Source organism: Pelmatolapia mariae, linkage group LG1 (genome assembly GCF_036321145.2).
Source record: "Pelmatolapia mariae isolate MD_Pm_ZW linkage group LG1, Pm_UMD_F_2, whole genome shotgun sequence".
NCBI classification, from domain to species: domain Eukaryota; kingdom Metazoa; phylum Chordata; class Actinopteri; order Cichliformes; family Cichlidae; genus Pelmatolapia; species Pelmatolapia mariae.
This window is the reverse complement of record NC_086227.1, coordinates 17,356,906-17,372,924: the sequence shown is the minus strand read 5'-3', so window position 1 is coordinate 17,372,924 and position 16,019 is coordinate 17,356,906. Positions and strand designations below refer to the sequence as shown.

General features: G+C 38.7%; 1 protein-coding gene across 1 annotated transcript in view; it reads right to left on the bottom strand.

The window, feature by feature from the left end:
- Window positions 1-16,019, bottom strand: part of gpc5a (glypican 5a) — a 139,123-nt gene that overhangs the window by 37,546 nt on the left and 85,558 nt on the right. Inside the window, exon 8 of the mRNA XM_063490991.1 lies at window positions 9,321-9,483. Coding sequence (XP_063347061.1) covers window positions 9,321-9,483 — 163 coding nt within the window. The remainder of the gene's footprint in view (window positions 1-9,320; window positions 9,484-16,019) is intronic.

Sequence of the window (16,019 nt, the reverse complement as noted above, 5' to 3'; positions counted from 1 at the left end):
ATATACTCATGATAAAGTCATTTGCTGCATAAGGCACACACCCCCGCACCCCCACCAAATGGCAGATGGTGTCTTTTTCTGGCAGTCTCTGGCAGCCACATCATCTGTCTGCTGATGACAGGAGCCATTTTACTAATGTACTCATGAATGCTTTGTATGTCACACAGCGTCCTTGACACTCACCTCGACTGTCTCAAGCCGCAGTGAGGAACATTTACATTTATATAATTATAAATATAGTATTAATAATACAGCTACAACTGTCTCCTTATTTTCTTTGTATAATACCATCTAAATATTAAGGCCTTATATACCTAAACACAGTGCAACTCTGTGGTTGAACATTGTTGCCTTTGCTGGCTTATTTAGCTTTGAACTCCCAGGCTCCTGCAGATGTCCTGCCACCAATCTGTTATGTGGCCTTTTGATAGCTTGCCCCCTTCAGTTCTAGTTATTCTCCCTCCATTTGTTTCCATCCAGCCGGATGTTTCCACTCCAAATAGCTTTCCTGTGTCATTTCTGCAGATCCTCCTGTCATTCAGCTTGATAGTTTGCGTGCAGACAACTTGACTGATGGTTGCCCTCCCCTCATAAACCTGTACCCTGGTCTTCATGCGGGTCTGACTGAAAGGGTTAAAGCCTGCAGAATAGCACAAAGGGGGCACACTTCTTTCGTTTCTAGGGAGTCTCTAAGTGTGTTGTTGACCTTGTATTCTGCAAGTCCTCGAGGGCTGTGCTGTCTTATGGTTGTTCAATCAATTTCACATCTGGCAAATGATTTATTGCAACATATCACAACTGGTCAAAATCCTGTTAAAATAATCAATCTGAGGATCATCTGTGTAACACTGACAAAGTTTAATTTTCACATTTGTTGTTTTTAATTAATCATGGTGACAGATACTGTGTACATAGTTTTAGTAGCTGTGTATTATTTTGCAGTATCCCCTTAAGTGCAAAGTGCATAGATAAAATACCTCTATTATATCATCTATTCCACTGCCACCTGTGCCACTGTTAAAGCTGCTATCATTAGAGTTATTACCTATCTATTTATAGTTTCAATTATGATAGTATAGAGCATATTTTTATATTCCTTTATTCTAATAGTATGACTTAAATCTGTATACACGAGAGCCAGCTCTAACTTCACTAAATAGCAAAATGCTACATATTTATGTGTTGTAAAATACTTTTTCACAACATTACTTTACTGAATTTTTACTGATACAATAATATGTAAGTAACACCATAAATAGTGTAGTGGATCCATAGTGAGGTGGTTAACACGTGTACCTAACATGCATTCACCTAACTCCTCCTCCAAGAGGAGACACAAATCCCAGATTTAAATAAAAATCTGCCAAATCAACTATGCAGATCCACCTTGTCTGAATAAGGGAGCAAGTGAAAGAAGCTTTAACCCATAAATAGTATAACTGTCACATGGAACTTTTTCTGATCTATGAGTACTTTTATTTTCATAACTGTTTTCATACTTTTAATTAAAATCTTCTCTCACTGAAAACAAAAAACCCCTCAAATGATAATTCTGAAGTAGTAGTATCACCAGAACCAGTATCAGAAGCATAAACCTACAAGTTCTAGCATATACTTACATGCTAAAGACGGAGGACAACAGCAGTAAAAACTACATGAGGCATGTGGAAGATGGCAACTAGTGCAGCTGGCGTGACAGCTCCTTCCTGACTCATTCAAACAAAAAGGTGAGAAGGTACTTTGTGCTGTTATAATAAAACATAGATTTATTTGAGACAGTTGCTTTGCTGCTGTGCAATCAGTGTCTGATGTTAGTCAATGACTAACGTTATATAAACACTTAAGCTGATGTAGTCCTGTTAACATTAACATTGTTAATATTTTACATAAATGGTTTCCCACCATCAAGTCAATGATTTACAATGGCATGTTAAATGTTTAAATAGAAGGGATAAGGATTTTGCTTTTTTACAGTGATAATAGTAAATCATGTCATTATACTGGTACCATCTATTAAGCTTCTGGTACTATGATTCTTAGAGAAGGAAACAAGACTTCTGTAGCTCATCTTGGTTCTGTTTTTAGGATTTAATGAGTCTGACCAATCACATGTATTTTCAGAGAGGAAGAAAAAAAAACAGAGAGAGAGAGAGAGTCCTAAATATAGTCTGACATTAAAAGCGATTAAATATGTTGATATGAAAACTGACTTTCAGAAATGGAGTGAAGTTGGTGACTGTCTCAAATTAGATTGCCAGCTTGCTCTTCTTCTCCTGGTCATGTAAGCTGATGACTACATTTCTCATTGCAAAATGAAGGTAACATTTAGCTACCTAATAGCCACAAACACAACTTCCTGGGCTAGGTTGCCAGCAGCTACCTCTTTACAGTCTATTATTCAACCATAGTGATAGGTAAGACGTAAGCCTCGGGAGGACCGCTGTATTTTAATTTTTTCCTCCTCATTTTCTAACTTTCTGCCTACTGTTCCCTAAGGTTATATTTTTTTATTGCAGGGCTTATACTTTAGAGTATAAGCCCTGCAACAGGGTATTATGTAAACTGAGTCTTATCGCAGTGCAGTGTATGATGTGAGTTCTTCTACCACCACTGTCTAATCCAGATTGTATTCAAGTTCATCTGTTTCAGCTTGAAATTGTTGCAGTGACACTTCTGTCTCTGTCTTCAGTAGCTGCTGTGTCTTTGAGCCTCTGGTGTTGTTTTCTATCCCCCACTGAGCTTTGTGCTTGCACTGACACACGTGTCCCTTCAACTTCAAGACTCTGATGTTTTATGACACACACTAGCTGGATTGTGCCATTGCCCTGTCAAGATTTTTAACGATCTTTACTGTCCTCACTTGGGAGTCAGACTGAGAGTCTCTTGTTATTTAACTGGTTCATTTATGCAGCTCTGTTTCTAGTCTTCAGCCAGTAGGTGTGGATTGTTTCAGCACCCAGCTGCTGCTATAATGGCGATGGATTCCTGACCGCAAAGTTAAAGAGGGCCTGTTTTTGTTCATTAGCATCTACGTTATTAGGATCACTTATTAGGATACCAAAACATTCAAATTTAGGTTTACAGGTCAAGTCCAAAAGTTAAACCTTGTCATGTTACAGCTCCTCAATATTAATCACATTCAACACAATCTGAACTAAAAACTACAGGACTATAAACCAAGGACACTGTGAATTTGAGTCTATCTACGTAAAATATACAAGTGATGTCGAATAATGACTTGATTGTTAAAAATTCATTAAATTTTAGAAGATAAACAGATAAATGTAACAGCAGAGACTAGTTCAGTAGGTCAATTTAATTGAGTGATGATGAGGCAACCCAGGAGTCCGTGCAGTGAAGCGCACTGGTCAACAGCTTATGAGAAACACTTGTGTAAATGATTCTGATCCCATTATATTCAGCTCAGAGGAGGCTGGGAGTCACAGCAGGTTACCTAATTTGATCTCATACTGTAATGAGGATAAACATCTTTATAATAGGTGCAGCCAAGTACTGCTGGACCTGGTAGGAAACTCTGAAGGGCTCACTGTGATAGCCCTATTACCGTATACTGTATGTCCAACAAAATGGCCTTGATGTAATTCTCCATCTCTCAGATCCCTCATTTAAGAGCTGGAACATATACAAGACTGTAAAGCATGATGGAAAATTGCTTTTACTAAATGTGTGCTCATCCCCTGTTGACTGCTGTTATGGCCATTATCGCTTAACATTAGATAGTGGAGGAGTTCTAGATACAACAGCTAGTGTAATTCCCAGTCATTTAACACAGGCCTGAGTGGTATGAGCTCAGATAACGCTGAACGTTATCCTGCTGAGACACTACTGGTTAATAAGAGTCATGCTAAAGGAGCCGCTTCCCTTCCTCTCGTTGTGCTTATTTGCTAGAAATCGATTTGTGTCTCTCCTGCTGCCAATGCGTCTGACAGTTGTCTTTTTGCATTCACACTGCAAGCAATCACACCGACTCGTCTGACTGAACTAACTGCTAAGCTATTCCAGGCCAGATAGGAGGTATCTTATTGAGTATTGGCATAGGAGCACAAAAACGCTCACAGATGTTCTCCGCTGCAGGTATTCTTTAAAGGTCATCCGATTCTAAGATTAGTTTTGAATACCAGGAAGTCGACGAGCACCTCGCTGCTGCTTTGCCTAGAATGGATTTGTTGTAATCAGCTAAAAGCAGCAGATACGTTTGCAAGAAATACCTTGTTAGCCGTGCAAAGCTACAGGGGTTACATGTCAGTCTGTCGGACACAAACTTCAGTTTAGAAGAATTTTTCTTCTAGCAACAGGGTTTAGGGTTTTCCATTATGCTGTGAAATATCCAAGCATGCCCTGCAGGGCTCTCTGTAAAAACAGCATGTCTTGAAGCATGCAATACAAGGTACAGTCAGTACATAGCAAAGTGATATTAGCACCAAGCTAGCATAGCTTGCAAGTCATCCCATCGCCTACAGTGTTAGCAGAAAATAGCCAGGCATACAAGATTGTAATGTCACATTTTCAGCAAAAATGAGTTTAGTTTTGTTGTAAAAGTTTCCGTTTGTGGTTCAATTCATATGTCAACATGTGCAAATTTCAGTATTCAGTCGAACTACATCAATTCTTCATACAACTTTCCTGAGGGTAGCAGCATGTGAACGCAAAAGCCGAAGTAGATAAAAGCATTGCTAAAACTTTCTATTGGCAAGATCTATCCAGCAAACCAAGACTCAGAGGGAAGCAGCTTTTAGGGGGTACACATTTAGGCACAAGAAGCTCTTTCCACAGATGGTGAAGGGAGAAATAACACTCATGTCTGAAACATTACTCACAGTTGTTAAAGGTAAACACTGTGTAAGTGTTAGGTTGGCTTATAGCTGAAATATATGTGCTTTTTGCACCAAAAGACCATTATTTACCAGTCATCACCAGTTTTCTGTGCTGCTACTTTTTATGTGTTTTTATTAAACTGCCCCTTCTGTAGATGGAGTTGAGTGGGACATGACCAGGTGCAAACAGTTTTCACCGTGATGAGTCAGGAGCTGCCCACCTAGCGGCTACTTTAACCGTTCAGTGTCAGTCCTGTGGAGATGGAGATTATGATAAAATTATACTTTACAATGCAGCCGCACAGAGGCATCAGCATGACTGTAACATTGCTTGTTCTTTTGCAGTGTGTGATGAATAATAACTAAATGACTACATTTGCAAAACTGTATTTATTATATCCAAAGCCAAGCTAGGCAAAAGTTCTTATGTGAGTAACCCAGGTGTATAATGATCTCATCGGGTTCATAAAGAAAGGCTGCAGGAGGTGCCCGTTAGAGTCTCCGACTTCACCTCATTTGGAGACATTAAGGTCTGGATATCAAAGCTGGAATCAGTCTTCCTGCTGTTTTTTGGGGAGCGTAAAGGGGTTCAATTATGCCGAGATCTGAATTAGAGCAATAAAAACATAAAAAGAGTTTTACCTCGTGTCTGTGGAGCCGCATCGGTTCAGGCTGTGGCTGTGCGTGCTTTGTGCGAGTATAAATTACAGCTTTTTTTAAATGAGTATTCCAATTATCAATATTATAATTGGTAGTTATGATGCTGGTTATGATGCTTGACATGCTCTGCAATCAGCTGCAATACACAACAATTTGATCTTACAATGGTTTTTAAATTGAGGTACTCACCGGCATCAAATGTTAATTTAATTTAATTAAGGACTAAAAGTCAGACGTGTGTGTGTGTGTGTGTGTGTGTGTGTGTGTGTGTGTGTGTGTGTGTGTGTGTGTGTGTGTGTGTGTGTGTGTGTGTGTTTAAAACGAGCAGGTGTGAACCAACTGTAAAAGCAGGACCCGACGTGGGGAACAAAACATGAAGCACTGTGGATACATGTTCTATCTATTCAGAGTCGGTGTTAGCCAATGAGCTGTGAGAAGTCGATGCACCTCCATGTTGAACAGGGTGAAGTGAATCAATCATCTCTTTCAGCGTGTGCTTTACATAATACACCAAGATCCAGACACGGCTAACTGCTGTTTTCCAAAATGGAAACCTGGAACGCAATGCTTCACTTAAATATTCAAAAATCCTTCAGATTTTCGAACAATGCGCCGCTCCACTCACACCGTCACCTCTTGTCACATACGTAACATTTTCACAAAGCAGTCATTCTGCATAATGAGGATAATCCCTTAAATCAAGCTCCTATTGTCAGTATTGAGCTGATCCCATTTGATTTCCTTATCACGCTGATCTATCGTCAGCATGTTCTGCTGATAAAAATCAAAGACACAAAGAGGTTGGATTATGAATAATGGCAGAGAAGGAAATCTAATCAAATTATACATGGTGTTTAAGCTCTGAACTGACGCTCAAGGACTTCAATGTGACAGTTTACTCTGACAGGCTGGCGTACTCGTTATAAAAACATGTGCATTATATGCTGCATCTTTTATGGTTTTTAGAAACAGTGGGCAAAAAAGGTTAGTACACAAACCACAGCATTACACTGCTTAACAAATTTATTAGACCAACCATGGTCCAGTGTAAGGATTATACCGCAGTTGCCCTAAATTAACAGTATTGGTAATTAATGTTGTTATCCATGAAATTTCTAATTTACAGTTTTACAAGCAGAGCAAGTAGTAAAATACATTATTTTTTATTAGGATGCTAAATTACTGTTATTTACTTGCATTTATGAGCAGAAAAATTAGTTTGAGAGGTTGAATGTTAGGCTTAATCAACCTCTGACTTCTCAGAGACGTCCAGAGTGCCTCCAATTTGGGTATAAAAACAGGAATTCAGTCATTTTTAGTTTCTTACAAATATTCACAAATCATTTATTTTTCTCATTTCTTTTTTTTGGCATCTCACATGCTCGCTGTGAGATTTTATCAATTTCTAAACAAGTTCACGTAACTCGAAGTTCTGCTGAGCTCCGTTTGCTGGCGAGATTTTACAGAAGCATTAGTTTTGATTTCACCTGGGTGCATATTTTTTGGTTGTATTTGTTTCTGATTCTGCAGTTTAATATTGTATTTTCATCTCTGCGGCTTTCTGTTTCTGAAGTTTTGCACATGGACTCAAATAAAAACCGACAGCATTCATTAATAGTGTTTCTAAACCACTGTGATTTAACCTCGTGGCAGCCAATTTATGAACTCTGTAGCTCCGGCATGATGTAGCAGCTTCGCAGACCTAAAAATTGTATTCCCAGCAGCAAACAAAGCTAAATGAATTGCTCCACACATTGAGAATACTGTTAACGTGCTAGCTTTCCAGCAATTGGAAATAACAACATAGCTCATTCCAATTTGTACTACAAGTTTGTCTGATAACAGTCTGTCTTAGACAAACTTCTGACTGAAGTGAGAGCTGAGCACTGTAGCACATCAGACTCAGGGACCAAAAAAAAAGTGAGAAAAAAAATGTGATAATACGAACGGGCGGTCCTTAGCGATGAACCTTCAGAGGATTCTCAGCTGAATCTGCAGCTCTCTGTCTTTGCAGAAATTTGAAGTCAGCCTCACATTACTGTTCTGCTGTTTGACTGCATCTTCACCAATCTGGTTACCTCTGCACTGCACTAAACAGAAGCAGCAGATATTTATAGGCCAAAAAGAACTGAACTTTTTAAAAAAAACAAAAAACAAGTTAAACTGTACACACATTTATTTCTGGTGTAAAGTTTGACATATTAGCACGGAAGTCTGTGGGGGTTCGGATCGCTCAAGAGGCCAGACGAGGTACTGCGCGCTTTTGGCATTTTCATATTGGTTGCCGTTGGTTACCGCAAAACTATTATAAGCTTGCGACAGCTTTATAAATGATGAGAGACAAATCATTTTCTCTAATCAACAGGTTCAGACCGTTTGCAGTAACATGACAGTCATGTGTGCTGAGGGAGGAAAACTCTTTCTGCTCACTACATTAGCAGCCCAGCTCGTCTGTAACGTGCTCATTCATGACTAATACTCTCATATCACTGGTCAAATGAGGACTTAACACATATCCATTAACCCGTGTCTCCAGCTATGTTTTATTTGTTGTCTCGATTTTAGTGGCAAACAATGGAGAATGATTCAGTGAATAGTGGGCTGCCTATTTACCAGTGACCTTTTTTCACTCCTACAAGCTGAAGAGGTGTTTTGGATTCAACCCCATGTGTTACACTTTTTTTTTTTTCTTTTTTTTTTGTGCTTGAGATGAATCAGCATTTGGATCATTTTATAGCCTCAAAAGCATTGGACTGGCTGTTTTTGTTGTTGGTTTTTTATTAGGAAAATTCTTGTTTTTAGCTGCTTTATCCTTGGCTTGTAATTTGTAATAACTTTAAATTTTACACAATGATAGAACCTAAAAATAAGAAAAACAAACCCCAGATCATTAGGGGAAAAAAGAAGAACTAAAAACTTGAAGTCATAACTGACTGACCAGAGGTGGTGCGGTTCAGGAGGGGGAATCCACAGTGCTTGTGTTAGGGTCAGGCGGCAGGGGACAGATGCTTGACAGAGGTCAGACAGACAGGTCATAAATATGGTGGACAGGCTAATCTGGCCTATGACAAGTAAAGGGCGGATCTGCTGTAATGGGTGATAAATGTCAGAGCCTCCCTGCAGCCTCAGATGAGTGATTGTTAAGCAGCTTCTCTCAGCCCAAAGCTTCCAGCCAGACTGACAAGCAGTAGAGGAAACATTTACACGGACAGAATGGCTTGTTTGGACAACCCCCCACCCCTCCTGCTCCCTTTTCCTTATTGTCGCCATAGGCAAAACGAGAGCGGGGAGATTAATCAGGCTGTTAGCATGTTTGATGGAGAGGAGAGAAGGAATCTGTGTGCAGAGGAGAGTGTAAAAGGTTAAAAAAAAGAAAAAAAGAAGAAGAGGAGAGTTGTGATTCATCAGGGGTTAGTGATCCACTGAGGAGCAATAATTTTTAAAGTAACAGGCCTTGATTACAATAATGTCCCCATAGCAACTATTATCTTTAATGACTATTATTATTACTGTCATAAAGTGGAGAGTGGAGCAAGTCTTATTGAAATATGGTGTTATGCAACTGCGCTTTTGAACGGTTTCACTCATCAAAAAATAGCTTTCCTGCAACTTTAAACATGCAGACGGACAAATGGCATAAATGAATCCTTCATATAAGGTGAAAGGCATATGAAGACACATATGTATGACTCCATAAAGGTGCAACATTGCACCCAATTCAGTCTGTTTGTGTTATGAAACCTTTATTAGATTTATTTGTCAGGTTTATGTTGGTGCTCGTGTGATGACGGATGAGTAACAACGTTACAGAGGGGAGCGACTTACATTTGGAGACTCTGGAGACTTTCCTCTTAACCTCACCAGCGCCTGAACCGGCACAACCGTCCTCATCATCACAGTCCCCGCTGTACCGCCCCTCTGCATCGCCGCTTCCTGTTTCAATCTGATCCAGTGAGCCCAGTTTAGGGATCGACTTTCCCTGCAGCAGCTTTTTGAAAAAGAGAGAAAGAGACAAAATTAGACATTTTTAGTAGAAAAAAATATATAAATGAACTGGAATGCTTTCACTTTGAGCTCTAGGTATCTATGAGTATGTATTATTATGACAGTATAGACAACAGGAATGTGAAAAAATCTTGAGCTACCTTTTATTTTTTTTTAACATATTTCTTCAAAAGAGCCAGACTTCTCTCGAGGCTTTCTTTTAAAGTTTTTCTTTCAAAATTGGCAATTCTCAGAGGAATGTTGTTTTTATCAAGCCTCTTAACTGACTTATGAATCATTCACCTAACTCAAAGGATGAAGCTGGGTAGTGTGTTCATATGACAGACAACTTAGCAAACTACCAATTCTAAATTGTATCTTTAGACAAAAAGATATTTCTTCCCGGTTTTTTTAGCCGAACCTACAATAAATGCCAAAGAATCATTTCCAGTGTGATTCTCAGAGAGCTGTCAGCTGAAAACTTTGTAGTCTCTCCAGCGTGTCCTTAAAAAATGAGAAAAACTGGACAAATGGAGGACGAAAGAAGAAGTGGTTAACTAAAACTAGATTAAAAACTAGATGAGTTAACTAGAACAAAGATATTGGCTAGAACTTAAGAAAAAAAAAGGATTTGATGAACTCAGAAAACTAAAATTAAAAATACAGAGAGGAAATACACTTAGTTTCAGCTTTTGTTATTTTGGTAAAATCTGTTATCACAGATGCAAATGTTTGAGACTCCGGATGTGTACAAGACGGTGAGTTAACTGCTTTGAAAAGGCCGTGTTTTTATTGTAATACCTGTACTGATTTTCCTAAATCTTGCATCTGGCACATGCCCTGAATACAAAAATAATTAGCAGCACTAAAAACTAACTCTGAAACTCACAAAAACTAAAACAAATCTCAACACAAAAAAATAATACCAAACTGAAATAAAATAACAGCTGATTAGAAAACACAACACTATAATAACTCTGGTGTCTGTCGCTGTGTTTAAAGTGTGGTGGAGGCAGTGTCATGGTTTTGGGCTGCATGTTAGACACAGATGTACAAAATCTATATCTGACAGAAATCCACTTTCAGATATAGATCCAACATACCATTTCGACTGGGAATGGCTTCATTTTTAGTGATTCAGAACACACTGCAAGTGCCGTTATCTTAGCAAAATATAAAGAAATGAAAGTCAGTTTAAGACTTTTGCACGGTAATGTAGGCTGTTGGGAAATAATGAAAAAAATATGAGAAGTTGCTCATTATGTTGCCAATCAGCCTGAATCCTCCAGTTAAAAAAAAAGAAATGCAAAGAAACAATGAATCCCCACAGCGACTGCACTGCAGCTGACTTTTGTTTGTAAATAAACACTTCTGCCCTGAATTTTGCAGCGTCCTGATTTTGAATAAGATCTCTTAAAAAGAAATACTTTTAATAATGAATAAATACATAGTAAAATGTCCTTATTTGTTTACTCAGGGATTATCACCATCAGCTATAATGTACACTTCACAGAATCCATATATGAGGTGTATGACAGTCGTCCTCCTTGGCCGCAGTGGTCTGCAGGCCAGCTAACCTTTCTGATGCATTGCTGTGCAGCAGAAACCCAACGCCAGGGGAAATGCATTCGCTAATTGGTTCATTTAAATTCATGGTGCGTCACTGGAAACAAGAAAGATTTTTGTGTGTGTGTGTGTGTGTGTGTGTGTGTGTGCCTGCGTCCGTGTGTGCACTGATCAAAAAGGTAGTGTCTATGCTAATTAGTTAGTGCTGTGGTTCAGGGCTGAAGAGGGAAGGAGTCAGAGTTGCTGGGAAGGCTGAGCCGGGACATGTGTGTGCTGGTCTGAAGTCTCATCTGCTGACTGGTTACAGGTTAGATTGGAAAATCTAAGCTTTCCCTCCATGTGTGTAATTAGCATGATTTTCTCTCTAATTATGTCAGAAATATGGACAAATGTTTAATACATTATGAAGAATAATGGGTTTCTGTGTTGCCTGAAATTAGCCTGGTCTGGAGGTTTGAATCTGAAGGAGGCAGAGCACTGCTTGAGGGCTCATTATGTGGAGTTCAAAGGCTGTCAACTCGGAGCCCATTTTTAAAGGAAACAGCATCCAGCAGTAATTAGTCTGCACATGGGAAACAATACACGACTCGAGATTTAAGATTCTATTCATCATCTGCATGGAGTTGAAAGGTTAATGTCTATATATAAATAAACCTGTGTGCATGTGTGTGGCTGAGAGGGAAAAGAACTGCTTTCTTATACATAATCGGAAGAATTCAAACACATGACCTTCAGTCGTCTCAGGTCACTTCTGTATTCTGCAGAAACTTTTCTGTTCACAGTTTATTCAAATTGATTGGTTTGTCAAAAACTGCAGAGGGCCTGAAACTAAAAATAAAGGCAATAAGCAACACATTTTCTGTACTGTTAGCCAAAGATAAAAACCTGTTAAAAAATATACTGATCTTCCTCATGAAGTGCAAAGCCAGTGTCTGATATCTTATTTCTGTTGTTGATTAGAACACACTAGCTGGTGCAGACTTCCTAATTTTATATGTACAGTGCAATTCTTAAGCCAGCCCTGGTTTCTTTATATTTTACTAAGGAAATGGGAAACAGGTGCAGTGAAACATGTGAAAACTTGTATGCAAATACAGTATTTAAGACAAAAACAGTGTTTCAACAATTCTGAAGAATGCTCATCTTCAGGCATCTCGATGGATGTTCAAACCTTTTCTTTGGATGCTGCCTTTCGTTCTGTTTTTTCCCCACTTTTTACACACAGTCCCAACATGTGTCCAGTTTTTGGAAAAAGCTCTTGGGGAATCACCTTGCTGGTCCATATATAACATTTTATTTTTGTCAAACTGTGTTATCGTCTATGTTTTGATTGAAAAAAAAATGATGCATGACAGATCTTGGCTGTACGCACTCACTGTATGAGACATGTGGCCACTAATCATCAGTCTAGTTCTGATGTAATTTGGCGTACCTCAGCCTTCTCTCCGTGTTTTCGGTCCTTTAGAAAGCCTCCCTTTCACTGAGACCATTTCTGATAAAGTTTTGATGACCAGTAGATGAATCAGCTTCAGGGCCTGCATCAGGTTTTTGCTTTATTTATTACTATTTCTTGAAGTTTTCTTTCTTTTTTTAGGCCTGCTACTTATTCTTTTGTCTCCCACTTGTCCCATTTCCTGTAATTTTTCAAGGACACACAGCATACCATGCTGAGATATGCCAAGTGTTCAGCTAATAGCTCTTTGGGAATCACCATGTTGTTACAAAACTCTTTGGGATTTTTCAAAGGTTCAACTAAAGAAACAATATCTGTATTTTTGTGAAAGATAATGGTTTACTTTAATCATTTCTTTGCTAAAGACACAACACTGGATCGTCCTTTGAGTCAGGTGTCTTTTGATGCTTGATTGATTCACAAGTTAGTGTTAAGAAGTGGTTTATCAAACAATAAAATTATTCTACAATATAAGGACTGCACTGGCTGCTTTTTCACTCTTTTCAATGTTCAGACAAACCAGTCTGGCTCCTTGGGAGCAGCATATAAAGAAATGGACGGTAGCTCAAGACTTTTGCACAGCATTGTAGCTTTTTTTATGATGACCACAGTATTGATTTTAAGTTGATCCCATATATACATTATCCTGGTTCTGCGAACATACATTATATCCACTAATAAAAAGAAAAGGCCCAAAAATCTCCACTCCCTGTAAGTTCTCATGTTTTTCAGGAAACTCACTTTTTTTGTAATGAGAGTTTATATTCATGAGCTGTGCTTTCAAGACATCAATACACTTCAAAAAGACCCAATGGTGGTATGGGCTGAGAGCCACAGCAGGATAGGAAAGTCAGAAAGTGCTGAGAGACTGACTGACCCTAAATAAACATACACTAGCCTGCAGCTATAAGCTGGTTTTGGTCTTTTCATGGGATTTGCTGCCAACGAGAAGAACTGTATATTGCCAGCTATAGCCTGCTGTAAGACAATGACAGGAAAATAATAAGACTCAGATGAAAGCTAAATATAAAAAGGTTAAGGTCAGGCAGTGATAATGTGAAAGCAAAATGTCTTAATTTGCTTTGTTATTTATAGACATCTTTATTCCTGTACGACAGAGTTTCACTCTCACGTTTTATGTGCTTTTGATGTGCAAAAGCATGTGCGTTTGGTTTTTATAAGGTCACTGGCAGGTGACTCGATTCCCCAAACGGCGCTAATCAATGAATCAAGCCTTATAAGCTAATAATATTTCACAGCTAACTCATTTGTTCCTTCAGCTGAGGAAACATTCATCATGCCTGACCAAGAATGTCAATCAGCAGGCTACTCGATTCTTCTGCTTTTCCTGTGCAGGAAAATAACTGCCCTGCGTTGGATTGTATTGAACAACCACGCTGCTCTTTCTGAAATACAATGAAGTGAGCCCAAATTGCCTAACAGTGTTATTAGCCTCTCCTCTGTGAATGACATGAGGTTTTGTCCAGCACTGGCTGGGAGACAGGTGCTTTGATTCGCTCAAACCCATGGTAGCCCCCCTTGGGCAGGCCTCTGGCTGTTACTGGAGTGTGTGGAGAGTTAGAAATGACCAAATAATACCAAGGACTCTGTGCACAAACAAAACTGTCTTTGTGTGAAGCAACTCTGCTACTACACACGTTGTATGATTTTTTTTTTTCTTTACAAAGGTATCACCAATTCATTGCCTTTTTTCCCCCTTTTCTTTGGAAACTGCAACAACAATTTAGAGCCGGTAAAAATGACAAAATTATTTTCTACAATCCACACACCATTCCACTGTATTAACAAAAAGAAATTAGAAAAAAAATATTAAACAGCAAGTGTGCTACATGGAAACGTTTGGGCTTCCCAGTAGGTCACAGCTTTCATCACGGCTAGCAAACACTTTTTGTAACCAGCTAAATTACAGAATTTTTACCTGCTGCTTCCTGATATGAAATATATCCAAACTTTTGCTTACAACAGCCTGAATCGTGAGGAAAACTGGACATTTATTTACATCAGATTCAGCACTGCTTCATTAATGCATCGCTACTTACTTTAATTAACTAGAGGTGGGCGGATCAATCCGAATATCAATGGTATCGATACCAACACTAATATTGGTATTAAATCAATACTAGCGTGATAGGATCTCCTCTTCAATAACTCATTATGCAACTCACTGAACTGTGTTAAATAAATAATTATTTTTCTGGGAAATGGAAAAAAAAACCCACCTCAAACATGCACTATGAAAAATGTCTAAACCTTTTTGTTTGACATCTGTTTTTTCCACAGCCTACAGCACATTTAAACAATAGTCATAGAGGAACATTTACGTTCCAGGTCTCCAAAAACCCAGTTTCAAAATAGATGAAAAGCTGAAAGGTGTGTTTTGTTGTGTTAAGTAATTATTGCAGAAAGAAAGAAAAATCTGTGATTTAGTGATCATTAAAACATGTTCAGAATAAGTAAATTAATGATGATTCATCTCAAACCATGAAGCACTGCTCTCCCCAACATAGGTTCCCTTTATAGTTCAAAAGTATTGGTATTGGTACAATAATGGCCCTGTATTTACTTAGTATTGGATCAATACTGAAATCTGCAGTATCTCACAGTCTAATTAACCAGTATAATTAATGACTGTATTTAAAAATCAGTCAGATTTGCAAATACATGTCCTTCTGAAAGTCTCACGCCTTCATTTGTCAGCCTGCATTTCTTTAAGGTAACTGGCTGATTTGAAAAACAGGTACAATGTTTGGCTTCTGTGCTATGATCCTAAGTTACACTGTACAGTAAAAGACTATTATTTCAAAGGGAGAGAGCTGTGCCCAGAGTGGCTGCATCTAATAGGATTCTCTCACAGACAGAAGTTCGGCTAGTGACAATTTAACCGCCAAGCAAAATGGCAAAAAGGAAAAAAAAAAGAAGAAGAAAGAGTTCATTTTGTGGCGTTCTGAACTCGCAGAGTAAAGTAACTCTGCTCTGCTTTTTTAACTCAAATTCAGTGAAACGTTTTTCAAGATTGGCAGAAAATATCAGAGGACACGGGATGGCGAGGTGGAAAGCGAAGACTGTGATTATTGCATTCTTAATCCTGGTTTGTTTATTTGTGGGATTTTGTGTCGCTCTGCATTCTGTGCTAAACCATTTGCTTTGGCGCCTTCAGACAGAAACTGGTGTTACGCAATATTCAGAGGCCAGTGCAAGCGCAGCCATGCAGTGATTTAGAAATGGCTTTTTATCTTCAAGTTGCAAAACATCACCTCAGTGACACCGAGGCTCATCCACCGCTCGCTTAACAAAGCATTTTACAAACCAATCAATATTAGAAAAGCAGCAGAAAATGAAACATATTTTCACTGTTGCGGTGACCACACAGCTCCTGTTCAAGGCCCTGAGTTTTAAATTGCATTTATCGTGCATGGTCTGCCCGTCTTTCTTCCTTTTGTTTTTACTACACATCCATATGCGGGGGATATAAACACAAATCACAAAGAATTCGGAAACTC